Below are 25,685 nucleotides of genomic sequence, written 5' to 3'. Positions count from 1 at the left end.
TCAAAGTAAGATTTCAAACTTACCTTGAATTACCTGAAATTAACTTTTTTTTTTTTTTTTTGGTTGGTGGATTGTCTTTTAAATAAAACAGATCTTTGCAAATGAGACTCTGAGGACCCTGTGCCTTTGCTACAAAGAGATTAAAGAAAAAGAATTTGCAGAATGGAATAAAAAGTTCATGGCTGCCAGTGTGGCCTCAACCAACCGGGATGAAGCTCTAGATAAAGTATATGAGGAAATTGAAAAAGACTTAATTGTGAGTTTTAGCCTTAATAACTTTTCTCTTGATATTCTAAACAGATTGGAAATCTTATTATTATATTTTTAATTTCATGGTTGATAAATAATTCTAATTTCAGTGTTTGAAATTGGTACGATGGCACTAGGTCATTTGAATTTCATTTCTTCCACAAGCAAAATAGAAGTATTGCCATTGTATTGTCGTTGTTAGGCTTCATCAAGTTAATTCTGACTCACAGCGACCCTATATGTAACAGAATGAAACATTGCCCAATCCTACACCATCCTCACACTAGTAGGTGTGTTTGAGCCCATTGTTGCAGCCACTGTGTCATTCCATCTCATTCAGGGTCTTCCTCTTGTTTGGTGACCCTCTGCTTTACTAAGCATGATGTCCTTCTCCAGGGATTGGTCTTTTCTGATAACATGTCCAAAGCATGTGAGACCAAGTCCCACCATTGTTGCTTCTAAGGAGCATCCTAACTGTACTTCTTCCAAGACAGATTTGTTCATTCTTCTGGCAGTCCATGGTATATTCAGTATTCTTCACCAGTACCATAATTCAAATGCATCAATTCTTCTTTAACCTTCCTTTTGCACTGTCCAACTTTTGCATGTATATGAGGCAATTGAGAAGACCGTGACTTGAATCAGGCACACTTTAGTCCTAAAAGTGACATCTTTACTTTTGAACACTTTAAAGAGGTCATTTGCAGCAGGTTTGCCCAATGCAATGTGTTGTTTAATTTCTTGACAGCTGCTTCCATGCCATTATGAGAGACAAAAAAAAAAACAGAAAAAAGTAGGAGAACGTCTAATCCAATTCCATTATTTTTATATTTATGTTTATGTTAAAATCCATTATGATTTTTACATAGTTACCAGCCAGTATATACTCATGACATGGTGGGAATGGCTGTAATGATTTACATTTATATTTGTAAGAAAAATCTACCATCTGTAAGTGAAATTTTCCTAAATATGCTTATTTCTTGTAGCATTTAGATTCATGGGAAACGTTCAACAAGTATCTATATTGGCAGTTATGTCTTACCTGTGTATACCAGCATATACATCTGAAAGTAGATTTTTTTTATTCTTGATTTTGTACTTGCGTTTTTGTCTTAGGAAATTGAATAGCTCATGCTTTAGGAGAGAAGTTTTCAGCCATTTGGTGTGCCATGAGAACGAACCACCACGGCCTTCCCTGTTAATGCTGGCCTTTGGCTCCGGGAGAGCACTAACCGGGGTGTATAATTAACCCTTCTTCTGTTTACAGGTTGGCAAACTACAATGACAGGAAATTTCTGGCTTATTTAATTCCTTTCTTTCAATGTACATTCCAGCTATTGGGGGCTACAGCTATTGAAGACAAGCTTCAGGATGGAGTTCCAGAAACCATTTCAAAACTGGCAAAAGCAGACATTAAGATCTGGGTGCTTACTGGAGACAAAAAGGGTAATTGATTGTGTAGGGAAGCATCTCTGCTAATCCACAGATATTTACAGCTGCTGTTTCTCTTGCTCGAGAGGACCTTGTCAGACTTTCCATCCTGTTCAAACCCTATCCAATGGGGAAGGAGGTGGTTTCCCTAAAAAGCCCTTCTCAGTCATCCCAGCCCATGCTGAGTGCATCCTCCCCTGGACTTCCGCAGCAGCAGCAGCATTTTCTCCTTATACTTCAGCTCCTGGTTGTGTCGCTGGCTGTGATTAATCTTCTCTCCAGCCAGACATGGGCTCCTAACCCTCTGTCCCCCACCCCCACCCCCCACCCCCCAGCACTTTTGTCAAACATGAAGTGAAATAATACTAAGTGCTGAACACCTTCTGGATTTTTTGCCTAGAAATTTTTAATTAAAACTTGATACCCAGAGAAAGATTTTAATTTGTAAATTTAAAGTTCAACATGTAGTTGTTGGATGCTGATACTTTACTCCGCAAGCTACTCAGGGGAAACCAGATGATTTCTCTTGCGCTGTCTGATATTATCAGTGGATGACACACTCTGAGAAGCTAAGGGAAACATAGCCCTGACTTTAAAAAAGTACCAATTTACGTGGTAATGGAAAAAGGGGGGAAATCTTCAAATAAATATCTTTTTTTTTTTTTTTAGCATAGCAGTGATTAAACCACATGAGTTGAGTGCATTTAGTACCTTAATGAATATTGATTTATTAAATAAGCGGTATATGTATTTGAGGAAACCCAGGTGGCATAGTGGTTAAGTGCTACAACTGCTAACCAAGAAGTTGGCAGTTCGAATCCGCCAGGCGCTCCTTGGAAACTGTATGGGGCAGTTCTACTCTGTCCTATAGGGTTGCTATGAGTCAAAATTGACTCGACAGCAGCGGGTTTGGTTTTTTTTTTTTTTTAATATATGTATTTGATAATATTAAAAAAAAAAAACCTCATTGCCATAGAGTCAACTCTGACTCATACAACCCTATAGAACAGAGGAGAGCTGCCCCATACGATTTCCAAGTGGTTAAGAGCTATGGCTACTAACCAAAGGCTAGCAGTTCAAATCCACCAGGTGCTCCTTGGAAACCCTGTGGGGCAGCTCTACTCTGTCCTGTTCGGTCACTATGAGTTGGAATTGACTCGACGACAATGGGTTTCTTTTTATTTTTTTTTAATCTTTATTGAAGCAGACTGCCACATTTTTTTCCTGTGGAGTGGATAGTGGGTTTGAACTGCCAGCCTTTCAGTTAGCAGCCAAACACTTAACCACAGAACTACACCATATTTGATAATATACCCAGTACCCAGTGCCGTCGAGATTCTGTATAGCACACTTTATTACTGTAACATCTCAAACCAGACTTTAACTTTCACTTATTTTATTACAGAAAGGGTTTTTTTTTTTAATGTGATTTCTGTACATTACTATAGGAAAAACAACATATTTGATTGAATTTGGTTATGTTCATTAATTGAAAAAAAAAATCATCATTCCTAGATAAAGTCAATTATTCATTTCAACAGTAGGAACAACCTTCGACTTAATTTTATTCTGTTGTAGAAACTGCTGAAAATATAGGATTTGCTTGTGAACTTCTGACTGAAGACACCACGATCTGCTATGGGGAAGATATAAAGTAAGTAAAGGTCCTTCGGTATGAGAGCACATTACAGCTCATTTCTACAGACCAGAGTAGCTGCAGTGAACACAGTAGATATGCAGAAAATGAAGCTAGAATATGCGCTTGGGACAGTTTCCTTCACATTTCAATGAAGTAAGAGAACAACAGGTAGTTTCAAGTTATAATAAAAAAATAATAGCTTGGTCTTATTTTGAGCAGATTTGCATTTTAAGGAAACTTGGGTCCTTTATTTGCCTTTCAGGGGCCATTTGTCTCCCATTCCTCAGAAGTCCCTAAGGCTCACCTGCTAAATAAGGAAGTGGGCCTGTGACATCACTAACTAACTAATATGAATTATATTCACGTATTGCCTTTTCAGGAGACCCTGGTGGTGTAGTGGTTAAGAGCTATGGCTGTTAACCAAAAAGTCGACAGTTTGAATCCACCAGGTGCTCCTTGGAAACTCTGTGGGGCAGTTCTAATCTGTCCTATAGGGTCGCTATGAGTCGGAATTGACTCAACGGCAATGAGTTTTTTTTTTTTTTAATTGCTTTTTCAGGGAATTTCACCTTTTGGAAAAAAAGTAACCTGTTGCCATCAAATTGATTCTGACCCATGGCAACCCCAGCTGTTACAGAGTAGAACTGCCCCAGGTTTTCTTGGCTGTAATCTTTACAAAAGCTCATCACCAGGCCTTTTCTTCTGTAGTACCACTGGGTACGTTCGAACCACCAACCTTTAGGCTACCAACCAGTCACAAGCTACTTATGTCACCCAAAACCAAAAACCAAAACCATTGCCGTCGAGTGATTCCGACTCGTAGTGACCCAATAGTACAGAGTGGAACTGGCCAAAGGGTTTCTGAGGAGCGGCTGGTGGATTTGAACTGTTGCCCTTTTGGTTAGCAGCCGAGCTCTTAACCACTGCACCACCAGGGCTCCTTATGTCACCCAGGCTCCTCAAAAGAAAAATAAAAGAAATTAAAAAAATAACCCTGCCTGGAAGGAAATGTTTTGGTAGGTTACACCTTGTAGGTTATTTTCAGTCTGCCTAAATGGGGCAGGGAGCGCATGGGTTAGAGGTTTGCTTCTACCCGCATGCACCTTGGAAGAAAGGCCTGGTGACCTATTTCCAAAAAATTAGCCATTGAAAATCCTATGGAGCACAGTTCTACTCTAACACACATTGGGTTGCCATGTGGTAACTAATTGGATAGTGCAAGCTTGATATTTCAAACCTGAACTGATGCTGAAACTTTTGTTAGCCTAATCCATAGTTGCAGCAGACCTGGAAATGTATAGTATTCTTCAGACACTTTGTTACAACCCCTCTCTTGGGCTGTCACAAGGCCAAATGGAGCTGTTACCACTGCACTTGCCTGGTCTTGTAAGATGGGAGGGAATTGATGGTGATGATAAAGCTTCTGTGAGTTGCTCTAGTATGAGGCACTCTGCTAAATTAGAAAAGCAAAACCAATGGCCTTCTAACTGGTCTTAGAATTTAGATAGATCAGTTCTTTTTGACCAGAAGCTCATAAACCATACCTCTTTGTACTGTTAGCTTTTAATAAGTAGCAATAGACAAATGTTTAATATGTTTACTTAAGTAGTTTCCTGGTTTCAAGTAATTTGGTTAATTACCATATGGTTTTATTTCCTGTCGAACCTTAATAAATGTCTGCTCTCTCTTTCAAAAGTGTTGAAAATTGGGCCCTGTGTTAAGATAAAATTTATGTGAGTAGCAAATTTTATAATGCTCCTAGCCAAGTTTGCCTTGATAGAGAAGCAATTATCTTTCTGGCTAGTTCCTGAAAGGACAGTTCCCATAGAATGGTTTGAATATATAACTTCATATTTTTTCTCTTTCAGCCTTTTAATGATTGGTCTTGATCACTCTTTATTTTCAACTTGAAAACGAGAGTTAAATTAATATGGTAATAAGAATAAGAGATACTCATCTCTAGAAAGAACAGTGGTTCTCAGGGAGGAGTGATTATGCCCTCTAGGGAACATTTGGCAATGTCTGGAGACATAGCGTCGCTGTGAGTCAGAATCAACTCCATGGCAACAGGTTTTGGAGACATTTTTGATTGTCACAAAAAGGGTGGGGCAGGTGCTACCGGCATCTAGTGGATAGAGCCCAGGATTGCTGCTAAACATCCTACAATGCATGGAACAGCTTCGACAACAAAGATTTATCAAGCCCAAAATGTCAATGATGCTGAGGTTGAGAAACCAGCTCTGGAGGGTGAAGACTAATGGCTATGTGCATGTGATGGGGAAAGTTTGGGGCTGGAAGTTAAGAGACCTGAGTCCTCATTCCAGTTTCCCATCAACTTGCTATAAGCAGGTCATATCACTGCTTTTAGGCTTAGTTTCTTTATTTATAACATGAAGAGATTGAACAAGACATTTAAGGCCCTTTTCACTCCAAAAATTCCATGGCTCATTTTTTTTTTATCATGTGAATGTGTTATATTTGGTCTTCATTAATTTATTGATATAAAACAGAAAGAACTTTTCTGCCAAGCATGTAAAGTAGGGCTCACCCCAGTATATTAGAATTCAGATCATCTTCCTTCTGTTCCTCGTGAGTACATTTTCAACTGCCTCCTCTGGCTGTCTTTGACAAATATGAAGTGCCAAGAACATGGTGCTCCATGGTAGAGGAACCAAGACAGTAAGATTATACAGTCAGTAATTATTATTCAAGGATTCTGTGTTTGTGAATTTACCTACTTGCTAAAATTTGTTTGTAACCCCAAATCAGTACTCACTCTGCTTTCCCAGTCATTTGCTCAGGGCAGTGAAAAATTTGAGTCACCTGGTGTGCACATTCCCAGCTGAGGTCAAGCAAGGCGACACTCTGCCATCTTGTTTTGGCTCTCACGTTGCTAGCAAGTGCTCTCTTTGCAGCCTGTTTAGTGCCACCGTTTTTGCATTTTTGTTGGTGATTTCACTGTTCAAAATGGTCCCCAAGCAGTGTTGAAGTGCTGCTTACTACTCGTAAGCACAAAAAGGCTGTAACGTGCCTCATGGAGAAAATAAGTGTGTTAAATATGCTTTGTTCAGACATGCATTAGAGTGCTGTTGGCCACGAGTTTGGTGTTAATGAATCAACAGTATATATGAAATAAATTGTCTTTAAGCAGAAACCCATTGCAGTTGAGTCAATTCCAACTCATAGTGACCCTACAACTAAAACTAAACCCATTGTCGTTAAGTCGATTCTGACTCATAGCAACCCTATAGGACAGAGCAAGAACTGTCCCATAGGGTTTCCAAGGAGCAGCTGGTGGATCCACACTGCCGACCTTTTGGTTAGCAGCCAAGCTTTTAACCACTATGCCACCAGGGCTCCAGCGACTGTGTAGGACAGACTTAGAACTACAAATAGGGTTTGTAAGGCTGTAATCTTTATGGAAGCAGACTGCCACATCTTTTTCCCACGGAACGTTAGGTGGGTTCGAACCACGAACCTTTTGGTTAGCAGCCAAATGCTTAACCATTGCACCACCAGCACTCCTTTAAGCAGAAATACACATAATAAGGTTATTTATTGATCAGCTGATAAAAATTTTGTGACCATGGCTCACAGGAACCTAACCCTGTGTTTCCTCCAGGTGCAGTTGTCCTGAACTTGCTAATTCATTGTTCACGGTGACTTTATAGAACATAACTACCTTGCGTAATGAGAACTGACTGTATGTCAGAATATCTCATGATCAACAGCCTGTTTATGCTCAAGTACTTGAAATGCTTAAATTTGTTTTCCCCCAGTTCCCTTCTTCACACAAGGATGGAAAACCAGAGGAACAGAGGTGGAGTCTATGCAAAATTTGCAGCCCCAGTGAACGAACCTTTTTTCCCTCCTGGTGGAAACCGTGCTTTAATCATCACTGGCTCTTGGTTGGTACGTATCTTTAGTGTGTCTGTGTCTTTGTCTCAAACTAAAGCAGTTTGTTATAGCCCAGTTTTAGATGGTGTTACATATGAACTGACAACCAAAAAATCTCTCAGTCTGTAAGTGAAAGTGCAACTTCCCAAGTTTGAAACGTTATGATTATACATAAACAAAAGGAAATTATATATTCCCAAAGGCAACTCTTCAGACAGGGACTGGACTAGACAACGGGTTGGAGAGGGTTGCTGGTGAGGAGTGAGCTTCCTGGATCAGGTGGACACTTGAGACTATGTTGGCATCTCCTCCCTGGAAGGGAGATGAGACGGTAGAGGGGGGTAGGAGCTGGTGAAATAGACGCAAAAAGAGAGAGTAGAGGGAGAGAGCGGGCTGTCTCATTAGGGGGAGAGCAATTGGGAGTATGTAGCAAGGTGTATATAAGTTTTTGTGTGAGAGACTGACTTGATTTGTAAACTTTCACTTAAAGCACAATAAAAAAAGGAAGTTATACCAAACTGATAACACTGGCTTTCCCTTACTTATCAATTAATGGGTAATTTTAATTTTATTCTTTGCATATTTTCATATTTTCTAAATTTTTATAGTAACTACTTTATACAGGCAGTCACAGAATTATGAACAAGTTCCGTTCCTAAGCTTGTGTTTAAGTCGCATTTTTATGACGGAACAGTTAAATAGGTTTGTATCTAACGCCTTAACCAAATGTTTGTCTTAGTATATAAAACATTAAAGAAAGACTTCCAGATACACAAAAACACCTTTAATATGATAATACAGTAATAATAATAGTTATGTTTTGATGTGTGTCACGGAGTAATACCTATTTGTCATTACAAACCATTTGTGTATCTCAAATTTTTAATATAACAGGCTTTACGTAAGTCGAAAGTTCATAACCCAGGGACTGCCTGTAATCAAAATGAAATAATCAATGATACAATCAACCTAATAGTTATTCATCGCATAATTAAAGTTTTGGGAATGGAGGAGTACTTAATGTAAAAATCAAAATGGTGGTAATCCCTCTCTGACTTCGCAGAATGAAATTCTTCTAGAGAAAAAGACAAAGAGAAGTAAGATTCTGAAACTGAAGTTCCCCAGGACAGAAGAGGAAAGACAGATACGGACCCAGAGTAAAAGAAGGCTTGAAGTTAAGAAAGAGCAGCAGCAGCAGAACTTTGTGGACCTGGCCTGTGAGTGCAGCGCTGTCATCTGCTGCCGTGTCACACCCAAGCAGAAGGCCATGGTGGTGGACCTGGTGAAGAGGTACAAGAAAGCCATCACTCTGGCCATTGGAGACGGGGCCAACGACGTAAATATGATCAAAAGTGAGTCTCATACAGATGGCCAGTGAGGCCTGAACTGCTAAAGAGAAGAAATGGCAAGATTGTTTTGGGGGGAAGTTTTTTCAGATGTCATTGTGTAGATTTTCAGCATTTTAATAAGGGGCACTTAACCATGATGACTAAGCCTGTTGCCTACCCTCAGGAAGCTCACAGTCTAGCTAGTAGGAAAACAGAAATGACAATGGTACTCATAGAGTACCAACTAGAAGACTAGTTCCATATGGTGGATTCCTTATTTCTTTTCTTCTTTTCCATATATATATTTCCTTTCATTCTTGTTGGTCCTCCTTTCGTATTTCTTTAGGGCTTATTAAAAATCTTGATAGTTAATAAGTTTTGCAAAAAAAAAAAGCCATTCTGCTGAGCTCATCATAAATTGCTGAACTCTACCTGGTATTGGCTTTGAGAATATATTCTCTCTCACCTGTCTTCTTGCATTTGGTAAACCTGTTGGAACTTCACCATCGGGTGACCTGTTTCGGCATTGAAGCACAACTTCAACGTGGTCTCACCCTCCTTCTGATCTTCCTGGAAAACTGCCAGGGATGTTTTGCTGGTTGGAGGACCTGAGGTACCCACAAATGAAAGGATCAAGTCCAATCATACAGAAACACAGTTGTACTGTTATTAAAGTATGCAGAACCAAGCCCAGGACTCTTGTCTTCACAGCTGAGTCCGGGTCCCTTTTTCTACCTATACTGTAAGGGAGTATCTTGTAAAGAAAATGCCCAAACTAGGTAGACCTGAATGTCATCCTTATTCTACTGCCAAAATACCATGTCATCACTTGGGGCTTATCCTCTTAGGCCTCAGTTTTCTCCTATGAAAAAGAGAAAATTATTTCTGCTGTGTCCTCCAACTCTGTGCTATTATTATAAAGATGAAATATTATATGAATATACATACATATATGCATGCCCAGTTGTTCAGGTAACTTAAATACATTAAGTATTACTGTACTTTGAATTCAGCGTATTTTGTGACTCATGGGTCTGCCTCTTTCTTTTCTTAGAGCCTCCTCCTCCTCTTCCTTGATTCATAGTAAGAACATTCCAACATTATCTTCCGCAACGGGAGCCCGCTACATGACGTATGGCTTCTTGCTTTTTTTATCCGTGCGTGTCTGTCTCTGTTGCCAGTGTCCTTCCTCCTCGCTGTCCTTGCGCGTGCTTGTCCTGCCGTTCAAATGGCATTTCTTGTTCAGAATTAGATCTCTCTCTTTCCTCTGTAGCCAGCTACAGTTTATTTTCTATCATGTACCCTTAACGTAACTAGCTGTGCCAAAAGGATAAGTAATTTGAACATTATTTTTCTTCAACTTAAATGTTGACTTCTAGATGCTGGGGGTAGGTTGCCTTGTAGGTTTGCCATCTGATTGACGTTAGCCTTGAAATTCTTTTTCTTCTGAGTTTACCAATTAATAGTGAGAGGGATCAAGAAAATTCATCATAGATAACCTTATAGACTTTAACTTAAGGAACATTCAGGAGTCCTTGGGAAGTGCAAGTAGTCAAGTGCTTGGCGACTAACTGAGAGGTTAGTGGTTCAAACCCAACCCAGGAGCACATCAGAAGAAAGGCCTGGCAATCTGCTTCCGAAAGGTCACATTCTTTAAAAAACTATAGAACACAGTTCTACTGTGTAACACATGGGGTTGCCATGAGCCAGAATCGACTCAATGGCAACTGATTGTTTTTCTTTGTTTTTTATGGAGTATCCATTTTGCATGAAAATGAAGGAAATTCTGAGGTCTCCTTGGAAGTTAGTATGTGTATTCAAGTATCATTAATGCCTTTTTGCACTTTTAAAAGGCCTGATTTCTTTCACTTGCGTGAAGAGCAATATACAGAGAAAAACATTTTTTATTCATTAAGAAGTAATGTAAATTCAGGTGTCCAAAAAAAAAAAAAACAAAACCATTTGCTCACGTTTCCTGTTTAGCATATGATTGAAAGTAATTATGAACAAAAGTGAGTCTTACACAGATGGCCAATGAGACTTGAATTAAGAAACAGCAGGAACATTTATTATGTAGTCCCACGAGGATGTTTGAAAGTAGAGGGGATTGCAACCCCCCATGTCTTTGCCCCTAGCGGGGATCCAAGGATGCCATGGGCTGCCTTATCCCTGTGCCTAAGGATGTCTGCGGGCTGGGTGGGTGTGGTCTCTTCTTGGTCTGAGACTCTGGATACATACATGGAGCAGGAAAGGGATGAGATAAAGGCAGGAGCACTTGAGGAAGTGATCGGTTTAATAGGGAACTGTGGTGGGGTGCCTAGCAATCAAAGGCTACCTCGGTGGCATAAACAGTTAAGACCTCAGCTACTAAACGAAAGGTTGGGGCTTCAAGTCCACCCAGAGGCACCTTAGAAGAAGGACCTGGTGATCTACTTCCGAAAAATCAGCCATTGAAATCCCCACGGAGCACGGTTCTACTCTGACACCCATGGAGTTAGAATCGACTCAATGCCAGCTGGTTAACTGGGGCCTGGCAATGAGGCAGTTGAAACCACATTTGGAACTTGAAGAAAATCTAGGTGTCTGTGTTCAGAATTTAGAGAAAGACAGCATTGGCTCATAGAGTGTCTGTTTAGTTGCCTTTAATTACCCAGCAAACTGTGACAGTGTTCATCTCACATATTGTCCTTGGTCTGCTCAGTGGAAAGGTTAAGCTGCATGCCAGTGCCTGTGGCAAGGGCTCCTCTTCCATAGCCCAACAGGCAAGACAGAATCTCAACCTTGCCTTCTGTTGTTTGTTCAGGAAGAAGAAGGCTGTGGGAGGAAAGAGCAGTGTGGCAACCACAATGGGCATAAGAATTATTTGTATGTTTTGAAAAGGGACATCAATATTAAATCAGATACATTTTATTTTTTAGAACTGCAAAGTGTTGTTGAAAACTTTTAGGTTTGGACAAGTGACAAAAGTTATGCCCCGGATCTGTAACTAGAGCAGGGCTTTTGAAGCTTCTTTTAGTCAGTCACTCTGCTGAGTTGGCAATCACTTCTTGGGGGCTAAGTAATAACAGGTTGTGTTTTTTAACGTATTTTTTCCTAATTTATCTCAGTATCTGTCTTTACTTTTTGGCTTTTAAGATCCACATAAAATTTTAATTCACTAATGGAAAAGGTTATTTGATGCTATTGAAAGAATGAAGCAGATTGTGACTTTTTTTTTTCTGTAGTCTATTCTAGAAAACTTTTGCCCCCAAAATTATGTGTCTTAAGGTCATGGGTGGGCCATGAATAAGCCTTTGAAAGTTTAATAGTGTCTTAGTTAAAACTCTTTTGGTTACAACTATCGGAGAACAACTAAAGCTACCTTAAGAATTTATAATAAAGTTACATAGATGTCTCATGGCACACAAGAGGCCAGGCCTCAAGAAAATGCTGAAACTGCACCAGGAATCCAGAGTCTATCTGTCTGTCTATCTGTCTTTCTCCAGGCTACTTTATTTCTCTGCCCCTCACAATCCCTCAGAAATAAATTTATCTGTCCCATACCTCAAAAATTTACATATTAGTATTACACACACACTGACTACCTGAATCCTGCTTTCAAAATGCCCAGAAAAAGACAGATTTGCCCACCTTGGGTTTTCTATCAGTTAGGGTTTAGGTCAGGAAACAGACCATTCTAGGCATTTTAAGTAAGAAGTTATTTAATACAGGCTATTAGGTGCTTATAAAAGGTGTGGGTAGACTGAAAAAGGTCTAGGTTGAGTCTGTCTCTTACCTTTGGGTCATTCTCAAGGGGCGCTTCTGTCTTCAGGGGGCCTCTGAAGAACCTCTCAGTTGAGAAGACTTTGCATTTGCCTGTCAGCATCCAGAAGGCCGGGGTATGGATATGAATTCTGCTACAGAAACTGCCAAGAAGAGAGGGGAAGGGTTGCTGAGCTCTGATTCACTTTTCGATTCTAAACCACTTGCAAGTGTGTCCAAGTGGTAGAACTAACTCACAAAGGCAACCTAGCTGCAAGGGAGTCTGGGAAATGTGGGGTTTTAAATTTGCTTCTCAACCTTTCCAATTAGAACAAAGGTGGAATTAAGGTTGAGACAGCCAGTTTGTAATGTCTGCCCATGGTTGACTCAGCTGTGGCCAGGCAGGCAGGGACACACATTATAAACATAGGTGCCTAGGGCTTGGATAGGAGGGATGGCTTGTGGGCTGGGCAGATAATCCAAATGGAATTCACCATCCACATAAGATCTTTTCCCAAATATTTAGGGAGTTCCTACTGTGTGCTTTGCTTAGCAAGTTGTACCTCTGACTCTGAGATGAGTTCAGAAGCTGGAGGTGTGGGATTGTGAACAAGGAGCTTTTTTTTTTTTTTTTTATTGTTCCATGAATATCTGTCTTTGTTTTTGATTTGCTATTGAAGCATTCTTATCATCTTGATGTTTTATCTTAAAAGTAGGCTTATGATTCACAATATCTTCTCCCTCTGCCCAATAGCTGCCCACATCGGTGTTGGAATAAGTGGACAAGAAGGCATGCAGGCTGTCATGTCGAGCGACTTTTCCTTCGCTCAGTTCAGATACCTGCAGAGGTTGTTGTTGGTGCATGGCCGGTGGTCTTACATCAGGATGTGCAAGTTCCTACGATACTTCTTTTATAAAAACTTTGCCTTTACTTTGGCTCACTTGTGGTACTCCTTCTTCAACGGGTACTCCGCACAGGTAACAGAACTTTTTTTTTTAATGAGTAAAACTTGTCTCTTAATAAAACTTAGTTCTAAAAAAATAAATTAGTTTCTTCCCCTCTTTATTCCAGTTTTGGTACTGTATCTTCTTAAATTTGGGGGCATGGATTAATTAAGATTATGGATTACTTTTCTAAAATGCTTCTGGTGCTTTAACAGTATTTTATTTTGCCTTTAAAAAGGGTGAATTTGTTTAGGGGTGTGTGTCTTTACTTTAGAATTTTTTTTCCCACACTTTACCTTGCTGTTAAGAATAGTGATAACACAGTATTCAACTTGGAAAATATAAAATTGTATTGTGACCAAGGCTAAAGAGATGATGTAAATTTTGGAGAATCATAGATCTATTATCATCTCTGTTGTTGTTTTTGTTTATGCTGAAATGAGAGTAGAGGACATACCTAATATGTTAAAATGATGCTGTAGCAGAAAAATGTCATTAGTTGAAAACACACCTAAGTCAGCGCCTTTGGTTGCCCAAACTTCCTTGATGCTGTGTCATCGACGAATGCTATCAGAGGAGCCTCAGAAGCTGAGGGCCAGTGGAGACCTCAATTAGGGGAGGAGTCTCCTCCTGTTTCTGTACAGGACTATGTGTAACCGTTGGTCCTGTAAAAGCTCGTCTCCTCTTGTCCCACCCACTGCAATGGTGTGCGCACAGCGCCTGCTAACCTCTTCAGAAACATATCATTTTAGAATCAATCAAATTATGCTTTACAGATGTTTTAATGCAAATGCTGGACTTGCAAAATAAAAGTAAAGAAAATTTGAATGATGCTTGATTTTGAACCACTTTTTATTTTATGAATTCTAATTCATTAATAGGAGCCCTGGTGGCGCAGTGCTTAAGCATTAAGGCTGCTAACCAAGAGGTCAGCAGTTCAAATCCGCCAGCTGCTCCTTGGAAACCCTATGCTTTGTCCTATAGGGTCGCTATGTGTTGGAATCGACTTGATGGCAGCAGGTTTGGTTTTTTTTTGTTGTTGTTTAATTCATTCATAAACCCCAAAAAACCAAACCCAGTGCCATTGAGTCTATTCCGACTTATAGCGACCCTATAGGACAAAGTAGAACTGCCCCATAGAGTTTCCAAGGAGCGCCTGGCGGATTCGAACTGCCAGCCCTTCGGTTAGCAGCCGTAGCACTTAACCGCTACGCCACCAGGGTTTCCAGTTCATTCATAAGGGAATATAAAAAGATGAACACTGATGTGTTTTCCAGCAATATTCAAATAAACCTTTTTACTAACAACTCATGGAAAAAAGGCCCAGTGATCTACTTTAAAAAAAAAATCAGCCATTAAAAACCGTATTGGGCACAATTCTGCTCTGACACATATGGGGTTCCCGTGAGTTGGAATTGATTCCATGGCAATTTGTAAAACCAAGAACTTTTGGAGTATGTTCCTCACTTCCTTTGAGGGAAAATTCGTTTTTATGGCATGGTCTTTGATTCTGTCCTTCCATAGAAACAGACTCATGGCTTTTACAGGTGCGGGTGGTAGGTGATTGCTCTGGCAGTAGAAGTCTCCATTTGGACTAGAGGCATCCCTGGAGCCTTATAACTTATAACCCTTTGCCATGAGGAAGTAGATGAGTGTGTGTGTGTCAGTGAGGCTGACAGCATGTCTTTGTTGGTGACAGACTCTGTGTCCTCCCTCCCACAGACGGCGTATGAGGACTGGTTCATCACCCTCTACAATGTGCTCTACACCAGCCTGCCCGTCCTCCTCATGGGCCTGCTCGACCAGGTGGGAGCCTCATTCAGAGAGGGACACGCTTGAACAGACAGATGGCCAGTGAGAGACATTAAAAGCAGATACTTCAGTGCATTCTTTCGGTTTTTACTTCCTTCTGAATAAAGCCCATTATAATTCCTTTGTCAGGCAACAAGGACAACTGCTGTGCTTCTTGTTTTATAGTCAAAAAATGAGGAATTTCCAGAACTGGGTTGAATTCATTGACAAAAGAGTTTATTATCTTTTCTTAGGACACCAAGACTTTATTGTCAAATTACCTGACAATATAGTATTCTCTGTAATAGTAACTTACCCATTTTTTAAAAAATAATATTTTATTGTGTTTTCAGTGAAGGTTGACACAGCAGTTTAGGTTCCCATTCAACAATTTCTACGAAAGCTCTTCAGTGACATTGCTTACATTCTTCACAATATGTGAACATTCTCATTTCCATTCTGGTTGTTCCATTTTAAGTTATTCATTTTTAAAGTAAGTTATTTTAACACTTTCCAAAACTTATGTGTTTAATTCGCCAATTGGTCTACATTTCATCTAATAATAATTCTTAGAGAAAGGGCTTTCTAATGAAGAAAAAGAATAGTTTGGAATTAACTCGTCAACTTGTATTTGAAAATATTTTCCCAAAGAATTTGAAACTGTGTTGTCTTTGGAAGTAAAAATAATCCCCTTATATTTTATTTGCCATTACTCATTTATTTTCTTCCAACACGGAGCAAAATATGTTTTGAAAAAATAAAACATTTCCCTAACCCTTCTCTTAATTGAACATCAAATACTTGTGGAATAAACTAGTGAGGTGGATCTCTACACTCTGAAAATATCGTAGGGTTTATCATCTTGTTCAGGTTTTGCCTTCCTAAAACTTAACCACAAGTTGAAACGCTTTGTAAGATATAAATGATCCTATATTTCTGAGTTCTTTGAGCCTGATGAATGAATACACAACTCTAATTTTGTTTTCACTTTAAGGATGTGAGTGACAAACTGAGCCTCCGATTCCCTGGGTTGTACGTTGTAGGACAAAGAGACTTACTCTTTAACTATAAGAGGTTCTTCGTAAGCTTGTTGCACGGGGCCTTAACATCAATGATCCTCTTCTTCATCCCTTTTGGAGCTTACCTTCAAACCATGGGACAGGACGGCGAGGCCCCTTCAGACTACCAGTCTTTTGCTGTCACAATTGCCTCTGCTCTTGTCATAGCCGTGAATTTCCAGGTACATGGTTTTACTAGATCATACTCAGTATCTGTTGGCACCTGTGTTTCTGCACATAGACTAGCCTGGCTCCCCATCTCCCTCCAACTGAGCCTCTGCTGCTTTACCAAATATGAGCGCCATTTTCCTGCTTTATACCAAGCACATTTCCTTTTTCTTGCCTAAGCCAACGAAGGTTTCTGATTGTTCAGTATTCAAGGCAAATCATGCCTAAATTGCTGAATTCTATTTTCAGAATTCTTAGATCCTTTATTTTTTGCCAGCTCCCCAAAATGACTGCTCTGTTTTTCTTTGGTTTCCCCACAGATTGGCTTGGATACTTCTTACTGGACTTTTGTGAATGCTTTTTCGATCTTTGGAAGCATTGCACTTTATTTTGGCATCATGTTTGACTTCCATAGTGCTGGGATACATGTTATCTTACCATCTACATTTCAATTTACAGGTTGGTATTTTCTAAAGTCCAAAACTAAAGGTACAGAAAAATGTCATCAGTATAGGTTTTGACATAACTTCTAGGTAAATAAAAAATACCAAAAGTGTAAATTATTGCTAATGAAAGTTAACATTCTGACTGGAATTTGAGTGGTGATAGTGGGTTGGAAGGGTAGTAATGTGGTGGGAGAAAAGCAAGTTAAAATAACTTTCAGGTACAATTTTGCATCTGTTAAATTAGACAAGGTATTTTTCCCCCGTAAACCTCACATTGATACATAATTGGGGAAGTAAGTATACATTCATCTTAATCCTTCCGAAACAGAATCTGGAAATAATAATGAACTATAAACTTTTCATACCCTTTACCCAAGATTTCCACTTGGGGAAAATATATCCTAAGATTAAACACACTTCATTTTGAAAAGGTAATTTGTGCAATTCTCTCACCGCAAGATTTGTAATTGTTTAGAAAGGAAACGACTGAAAGACCTAAGAATGTTAAATTATGAAGTATCAGTACAATGGAGTATCAAACTATGATGTATCAATACAATGGAATTCTAGAACGCTAAAGTGGGTTAACCAAAACCAAAACCAAACCCATTGCCGTCGAGTCGATTCCGATTCATAGCGTCCCTATAGGACAGAGTAGAACTGCCCCATACAGTTTCCAAGGAGGGTCTGGTGGATGTGAACTGCCAACCTTTTGGTTAGAAGCCGTAGCACTTAACTGCTATGCCACCAGGGTTTCCAACGTGGATTACGTCATTGGAAATAAGTATGTGAATAAGTAAACTGATAGAAAACAAAATAGTTATGTGACCAGTGACTACAGGTGTATAAACTATATGACATAGGAACAAATGCCAGAAGTTAATTTAAACTGGTAGAAATCTTTGGAATTTATGAGCTTCCTGTCTTGAATAGAGTAGTTTGTAGTCAAAATGAGAAGAAGCCCCATAAACTAGTTTCCCTGTAAACAAATTAGTTTTTTTTTTTTTTTTTAATGACCAATGGTTAGGTTCTAAAAATACTTGCTAGGGTATCCTTTTTCTTCTTGGGATGGAACAATTTTTTTTTTTTTTTAATGATTGTATTTTTCTTTATTGACTATGTTTTTAAAATTTAGCACCCAGGGACTTAGAATATTCCCATAGGATATATCTTTAAACCCATATGCGTTTAGCACTATAAAAACCACATTTAAAAAAAATAAAGGCCATTATTTCTATAAACTTACAGTGTAAGTACACAAAATATTCTGATAAGTTTGGTTATACCTGTACCCGTTGCCATCAAGTCAATTCCAACTCACAGCGACCCTGTAGGACAGAGTAGAACTGCCCCATAGTTTCCCAGGAGCGCCTGGTGGATTCAAACTGCCAGCCTTTTGGTTAGCAGCTGTAACTCTTAACCACTGTGCCACCAGGGTTTCCAAAGTTTGGTTATAGAAGATGTTAATTCTTAAATTGGATAGTGTATTTGATTACCTAATTGTATTGTAGAATTGAACTGTTACTTTGTAGAAGCTGAAGTGTGATGGGAAAAGCCTGGGTGCTAGTCACAGGGACGTGGGTTTTAATTCTAGGTTGCTATGCTAGTTCTGCTACCTTAGGCAAATTTCCTAACTTCTCCAAGACTCAATTTCCTTATGTGGCAAAGAGAATTATACCTGCCTGTCAGAGTTGATTAAATAGTCTGATCTGTATAAAATAAACAGGTCTGAGGCCTACCACACAAATAAGTGGTGCCAGTTATTATTAATACTTTAGAGTTTCAAACTAAAACTATAAAGTACTTTTTTAAATTCCTGGAAAAAAAATGGAAATATAGATTTGCCCAATCGCGTTTTTAATCAATGCAATGTGAATGTATTTTCTTTTTTCCTTATTCATTTGTTTATGTACACCTGCCTTGTTCCAGAGAATTTACCTTCCTGATTTTGCTTTGCATAGTTGGATTTTAAAATGTTCATTCCTTGAGCAGTGATCAGGTGTTTCGGGAAGGCCAATGTGGGTGTAACACTTTATCATCATCAATTTATGAATTATGGAATATTAACTCTGCCCTTAGGATAAAGGGACTACTGTTATTCCTTGTTTATGTTCTTTGCAGGCACCGCTGCAAATGCCCTGAGACAGCCGTATATCTGGTTGACCATCATCTTGACTGTCGCGTTGTGCTTACTGCCTGTCATTGCCTTCCGTTTCCTGTCAATGACCATTTGGCCATCAGAAAGTGATAAGGTATATAGAAAGACGGTCCTCCCCAACTCTGAGTGTCCTTCACAGAAACCAAACCACTTTCCAAAAGAAGCTTTCCTGCAAAATTCTAAGCTCTTGGGACGTGTAGTAGAATGTTTCTTACACCTACTTCTCTTTCTTTAACTCGATCTTACAAATAAGTCTTTGGGATTAAGGTTTTCTTTTTATTAATGAAAGCTATCAAATATAAACAAGAAGAGAATGAACTGCCATATGTCTATCCCCTCGATTTAACAATTATAGTGGCAACATTTCGCCATGCAAATAGGTTGGAGTTTTTATCTAAAGAAAAATGTCACCTCCTATAGCAGGATCCTGTTAGGTACAAGTAACAGAAAGCCACGACTCAAAATGGCTCAATAATAAACAATGTATCACTTCAACTCACATAACAACTAACAGACTCCAGACTCAGTTGATTTAATGTTGTCAAAAAGGACTGAGGTTGTTTGCATCCCTCCCCTCTGCCATTTCATTGTAGCTTCACCTTGAAGTATCACATCCTGGCATGTCAGTCTCCAGGGGAAGAGGAGAGACTGACTGGTCTGTAGCTTTCCCTTGGGAGCCTCAGAACTTGTCACAGAAGGCCCCCATGCACACCTCCCTTGGGTCTCATTAGCCAGAATTCTATCACATGCCCATTCCTAACCTAGTCCCTAACCCATAGCTGTCCAGACGATTCTGACTCATAACAGCCCTATGGGACAGAGTAGAACTGCCCCACAGGGTTCAAACCACCAGCCTTTAGGTTAACAGCCACGCACTTCACCGCTGCACCTCCAGGGCTCCCAGTCTAGTACCTAGCAAGGGAAATCAATCCAGCCCAGCCCTGGGAATGGCCTCTGCTTCCCATAAGAAAGGTTATTGTGTTGTTAGTTGCCATTGAGTCAATTCCAAGTCCTGGCAACCCCATGTGTATAGAGTAGTTCTGCTCTACAGGACTTGCAAGACTGTGAGCTCTCGGAAGCAGATTGTGAGGCCTGTCTTCCGAGTTGCTTCCGGGTGGGTTCGAACCTTTCCTTTCATTCCGTCATCCAGTTATTTTTAGCCTGTTCCGGACTTTTCACCTTTGACAGATTCAGAAGCACCGCAAGCGGTTAAAGGCCGAGGAGCAGTGGAAGCACCGGCAGAAAGTGTTCCGCAGGGGAGTGTCCTCACGGCGCTCTGCCTATGCCTTCTCGCACCAGCGGGGCTACGCGGACCTCATCTCCTCAGGGCGCAGCATCCGCAAGAAGCGGGCCCCACTGGACGCAATAATAGCCGATGGGACTGCAGAATACAGGCGAACTGTGGAGAGCTGAGGAATTCACCTCAAAACTGCCTTTAGTGAAACAGTTAAACAAAGGAAATGTGCGTTTTTTTATGAAAGACTCTCAGGACTTTTTTTTTTTTGTTTTAATGAATTTGTCACAAGGATACTGAAGACAATAACCTTTATAAAACCAACTACTTGGATTGGACTATTAAGCAATAGCAAAGCCAAGGATACCTTTTTAAAAGTCCTGTTATTTAACTGTTTGTGTTCCTTCTGATCCAAAGGGAACCTTTTAACCCGGTCTCAATCCAGGACAACAGAATTAGAAACCATCACCTTCTTCCATTCAAATGGGATTGCATTATGAAATTATAATTTTCCTGTCCATGACCTTCAGCATGAATTTACAGGAGGCTCCTTTCTTCCTATAGACCTTGTTGTTAACTAAGGTTTTTATTTATAATGGTATTGATGAAAGACTCATAAATGTTGGTCACCTACAACCTCAGTGATCCAGTGAGTTCTGCAGTGCTGATCATGGGCTTCACAGTGTCCTGTTGTCATAGTGGTTTAATAATCCAGTTCAATCAAGAAAAATTACTTCAAATTCGTTAAGTGTAAGGTTTCAATATGTTTTTCCACTTACTACCAGGTTAAAACGGCACATTGGAAACTGTACTCTGACTGCCAGATGTTATTTTAGCAATTTCCTGTAGTACCTGTACTAGCAAGTGATTTTATTCCCTACTCTCTTTCTAAAAAACACATTTAATATTTAGAGGCCGTTAAAACAACTGTTTTAAAAAACTGAGGGTATCAGTGATGAATTGCAGAGTATTTTGCAAAGCTTTCTTTTGGGAAGCAAATTTTTGTGCCTGCCTATATGTAAAGTATTTTATAAGGGTATTGGACAGAGACCTCGTTCTTTTTCACTTGTCTTATGTCTTGAGAGAAAAGGTCGTTGGTAACTACATTTCTAAGGCTGAGTAACACTAGTGTATCCTTTTAAAATTGAAGAGAACCCTAGGTAGCTATGGAAACCATCCTCAGAGAGGTAAAAGTTATTTTTTTCCAGAAGCTTTTCTCATTCTACATTGTTCACACACTGGTTTCCATATACTAGTACAGGTGTAAAAGCATTTTCAATAGTTGTGTTCTTTACCATTGGGCTGCAAATGCTCACAATATGTGTCCCTTTGAATTCCTCTGAGGAAATCACAATGTGTATATAGTTCATTTTTTAGGTATGAAAAAGAATGTATGCCTTTTTACTCTATGGAAATAAATTTCTGAATGTTTACAACTTTTCTGTATCTTGTAAATAAAAAGAATTTTCAGCTTTTTTTTTTTTTTTTTTTTAAGGAAAAGATAGCTTTTGTCATTCTGTCAGTTTCAGATTTCTTCCCTGCTCTGCTAATTGTGGGAAAGGTTGATAATGCAAATGTGTCAAAGCCTCATACTCTTGGGTGCAATATTAACAATTTTAAAAGGCAAATTGCTTTGGATAAATTATTTCTGTATTCTGTAAATCTGAGATTTAATGTATATTTTTTAAAAATAAATGCTTTACGAAAATCTTGGGAATGTATGATCTTTTAAAAAATGTTTTAAGTTAGGTTATTATGTTTGTTGCTTTTTTTTTTTAGAATGGGGTCCCTGGGGGGCGCAAATGGGTTGCACTGGACTACTAACCTAAAGGTTGATGGTTTGAACCCATCCAGGTGCACCATGAAAGAAAGACCTGGCCATCTGCTTCTGAAAGGTCACAGCCTTGAAAACCCTATGGAGCACTTCTACTCTGAACACATGGGGTCACCATGAGTCAGAATCAACTGGGTGGCAACAAGTTTGGTTTTGTTTGGCATATGACAGAAGAATCTAAGCCTGCAAGGTTCCTGAAGGAACTTAGAAGTCGTTTGGTGGTAGAAATAAAGTCAGGGATAGGGCACTAAGTGTTAGATGAGAATTGACTGGGAATAGATGGTCAGACTTTGGATGGTGCTGACTTGAAAGGCAGAGGGTGTGGGTTTATAGTTGATGAGATCACTTCTGTAGGGAGTGTTCATGTTAGTAAGCTTGGACAAGGGACTATTCTTCCAAGTGACCTCCACTCTTTGGAGTCAGAATAAGAGCAATCAGAAGGGAGTAACCTTTGGTCAAACGTAGGGGCTGGAAAGTGTACAGACAGTTTATAAATACCTGATGACTACTTGGCAGAAAAATGAGCAAAGGGGAATTAAAAAGCTGAAGGGAGGGAGGGAGGGTGGGTAAGCGGGGGGGGGGGCCTGAAGTGGGAGGCTAGGGGAGGGCTAAGTCTCATGGCCTGGCTGCAGGTCAGGTAGTTAGTTCCTTGACAATAAAGGAAGCCATGGCCCCACTAGGCTTTCAGAAGGAGGTTCTCTGTAGGACTGAGATGGAGAGACTTTTCCGGGGGGGGGGGGTATAATTAGTAGCAGGTGATGAGAGTTATCCGTTTGGAATGCTTTTTAAATCCAGGTTGAAATCACTGCTAGTCCACAACTGAAAGCTTGTTTCTAGAGTACAATGTCTACATCATGCAACCCTTCAGCAACCAAGCGGGAGGAGGACATGGCAGATGACGAATCTCTGCAACAGAATTGGTATGACCAGTGCCACAATAGATAAAGAAAAAAAATTTTTTTTTTTTTTTTAGACCCCAATAAAAGGGGAGAAAAACGCAGAACAGAACTCAAGTTCTTAAAAGTCCAGATGTACTAGACCAGTTGCAACCGGAGGACTCCCTGAGACTATCACCCTGAGATACTCTTTAAACCTTAAATCCAAACTATCCCCCAAGGTCACTTTTTAGTGAAATAACAGACTGGCACACAAAATAATGGATATTGGCACCCATGAGTGCGGTGCCCCATTAAAAAACCAGCTACGTGAGGCCAAAAGATCAACAATTACTCTAAAGCAAAGATGAGAAGATAAGGGGGCAGGGAAACTAGAGCCCTGGAAATGGATCGAGAAACGCAGTTAAAGAGAATGTTGACACATTGTGAAAAATGTTAACTAATGTCACTAAACAATTTGCATAGAAATTGTCAAATGGGGACCTAATTTGCTGTGTAAACTTTCACCAAAAACATAATAAAATAGTCTTTTTAAAAATGGTATGAAAAAAAGTTCTGAGCAGAGCTGGAATACAGGCCCTAAAAAAAAAGTTGAAAGCCAATTTCTTCTCAGGATATACTCCTGTGTTTAAACTGTTTGAGGAATAAATGTTTTTAACCAAAGAGCACCACCTAAAGGTTCCTGCAGATGGTTCCACTCTCCTGATACCAGAAACTGTCTGCTCAGCAATGATAGATGATGGCTATAAAATCATTCTTAAGAAATTCCAGTGTGATAGGAAAATGTACCCTAATGGAATCTAAGTATATTTTAACAATTGCTGCCAGCATGTGAAATGAATGAAGCTTAGAAAAATTGCAAGACTGCTTTTAAAATCCCTGTCAAAAACAGGATTTGCTAAAAAGTTATAGCTGCAATAAAAATTTCTAGTGAATATATAAAAACAAAATGTCCTGTCAAAACATTGAAAGAAAAACAAAGTATGGCTCAGGAAGAAGTGGAGATTGAAACTCTTAAAAATGATTTTCTTGACTTCAGTAGACATTTCTCCAAAAGTATACAAATGGCCAACAAGCATATGCAAAGATATTCAGCATCATTAGACACGGCCCATTGCCCACTGCCGTCAAGTCTGTTCTGACTCATAGCGACCCTATAGGACAGAGTAAAACTGCCCCATTGGGTTTCCCAGGAGTGGCTGGTGGATTCAAACTGCTGACCTTTTGGTTAGCAGCTGAGCTCTTAACCACTGCGCCACCAGGGCTCCTCATTAAACATTAGGGAAATGCAAATCAAAATCACAATGAGATAACACTTAACACCCAGTAGAAAACAGAGGTAAAGTTTCAAGACCCTTTTTTTGCAATGGATTCTTAGATATGGCACCAAAGCACAAGCAATAAAAAATGAAATAGATAAATTGGACTTCATCAAGTGAAAAATTTTAGTGATCAAAGGACCTTATTAAGGAAGTTAAGAGGCAACCTATGGAATGAGAGAAAATATTTGGGAACCATATAGCTGATAAGAGTTTAGTAGCCAAAATATGAAAATAACTCCTACAACTCAACAACAAAAAGAAAAATCAATTAAAAAATGAGCAAAGAACAACCTGACCAAGGCAAGGTCATAGAGGTCTCATAGACACATCCAAACTACCTGAGGGACCAAATCACTGGGCCGAGGGCTGGGGACCATGGTCTTGGGGAACATCTAGCTTGATTGGCATAAGATAGTTTATAAAGAAAATGTTCTACATCCTAGTTTGGTGAGCAGCATCTGGGATCTTAAAAGCTTGTGAGTGGCTATCTAAGATGCTTCACTGGTCCCACCCTGCCTGGAGCAAGGGAGAATGAAGAAAACCAAAAACACAAGGGAAAAATTAGTCCAAAGGAGAAATGGACCACAACTACCACAACCTCTACCAGACTGAGTCCAGCAGAACAAGATGGTGCCTAGCTACCACCACCAACTGCTCTGACAGGGATCACAAGAGAGGGTCCCAGACAGAGCTGGAGAAAAATGTAGAACAAAATTCTAACTCACAAAAAAAGACCAGATCGAATGCTTCAAAGGCCAGAGTAGCAGGGGTGGGGGTTTGGGGACGATGGTTTCAGGGAACATCTAAGTCAACTGGCATAATAAGATCTATTAAGAAAACATTCTGTGTCCCACTTTGGAGAGTGGTGCCTGGGATCTTAAATGCTAGCAAGTGGCCATCTAAGATGCATCAATGGATCTTAACCCACCTGGAGCAAAGGAGAATGAAGAATACCAAAGACACAAGGTAATTATGAGCCCAAGACACAGAAAGGGCCACATAAACCAGAGACTACATCAGCCTGAGACCAGAAGAACTAGATGGTGCCTGCTACAATCAATGACTGCCCTGACAGGGAACACAACAGAGAACCCCTGAGGGAGCAGGAGAGCAGTGGGATGCAGACCCCAAATTCTCATAAAAAGACCAGACTTAATGGTCTGACTGAGACTAGAAGGACCCCGCTGGTCATGGCCCCCAGACCTTCTTTTAGCCCAAGACAGGAACCATTCCCAAAGCCAACTCTCCAGACAGGTATTGGACTGGACAATGGGATAGAAAATGATGCTGGTGCAGAATGAGCTTCTTGGATCAAGTAGACACATGAGACTGTGTTGGCATCTCCTGTCTGGAGGGGAGATGAGAGGGCAGAAGGGGTCAGAAGCTGGCCAAATGGACACAAAAAGAGAGAATGGAGGAAAGGAGTGTGCTGTCTCATTAGGGGGAGAGCAATTAGGAGTATACAGCAAGGTGTATATAAATTTTTGTATGAGAGACTGACTTGGTTTGTAAACTTTCTCTTAAAGCACCATAAAAAAAAAAAAA

The 25,685-nt window shown here is 39.8% G+C and overlaps 1 protein-coding gene across 2 annotated transcripts in view; it reads left to right on the top strand.

Annotated features, from left to right (window-relative positions):
* The window catches only part of ATP8B1 (ATPase phospholipid transporting 8B1), a 144,696-nt gene extending 122,906 nt beyond the window's left edge, over nt 1-21,790 (top strand). For both annotated transcript variants that reach the window (XM_049901839.1, XM_049901840.1), the window contains exons 18-28: nt 92-256; nt 1,587-1,698; nt 3,262-3,337; nt 7,102-7,234; nt 8,283-8,571; nt 13,043-13,266; nt 14,956-15,039; nt 16,019-16,264; nt 16,571-16,709; nt 18,818-18,948; nt 20,043-21,790. In XM_049901839.1, the coding sequence (XP_049757796.1) occupies nt 92-256; nt 1,587-1,698; nt 3,262-3,337; nt 7,102-7,234; nt 8,283-8,571; nt 13,043-13,266; nt 14,956-15,039; nt 16,019-16,264; nt 16,571-16,709; nt 18,818-18,948; nt 20,043-20,267 (1,824 nt within the window). In that variant the 3' untranslated portion in view covers nt 20,268-21,790. The remainder of the gene's footprint in view (nt 1-91; nt 257-1,586; nt 1,699-3,261; nt 3,338-7,101; nt 7,235-8,282; nt 8,572-13,042; nt 13,267-14,955; nt 15,040-16,018; nt 16,265-16,570; nt 16,710-18,817; nt 18,949-20,042) is intronic.
* Nucleotides 21,791-25,685: the final 3,895 nt, after the last annotated feature.

The sequence above is a fragment of the Elephas maximus genome, chromosome 11 (genome assembly GCF_024166365.1).
Source record: "Elephas maximus indicus isolate mEleMax1 chromosome 11, mEleMax1 primary haplotype, whole genome shotgun sequence".
In the NCBI taxonomy this organism is placed as follows: domain Eukaryota; kingdom Metazoa; phylum Chordata; class Mammalia; order Proboscidea; family Elephantidae; genus Elephas; species Elephas maximus.
The sequence above is the reverse complement of the archived record's forward strand: the minus strand, read 5'-3'. Positions and strand labels throughout refer to the sequence as shown.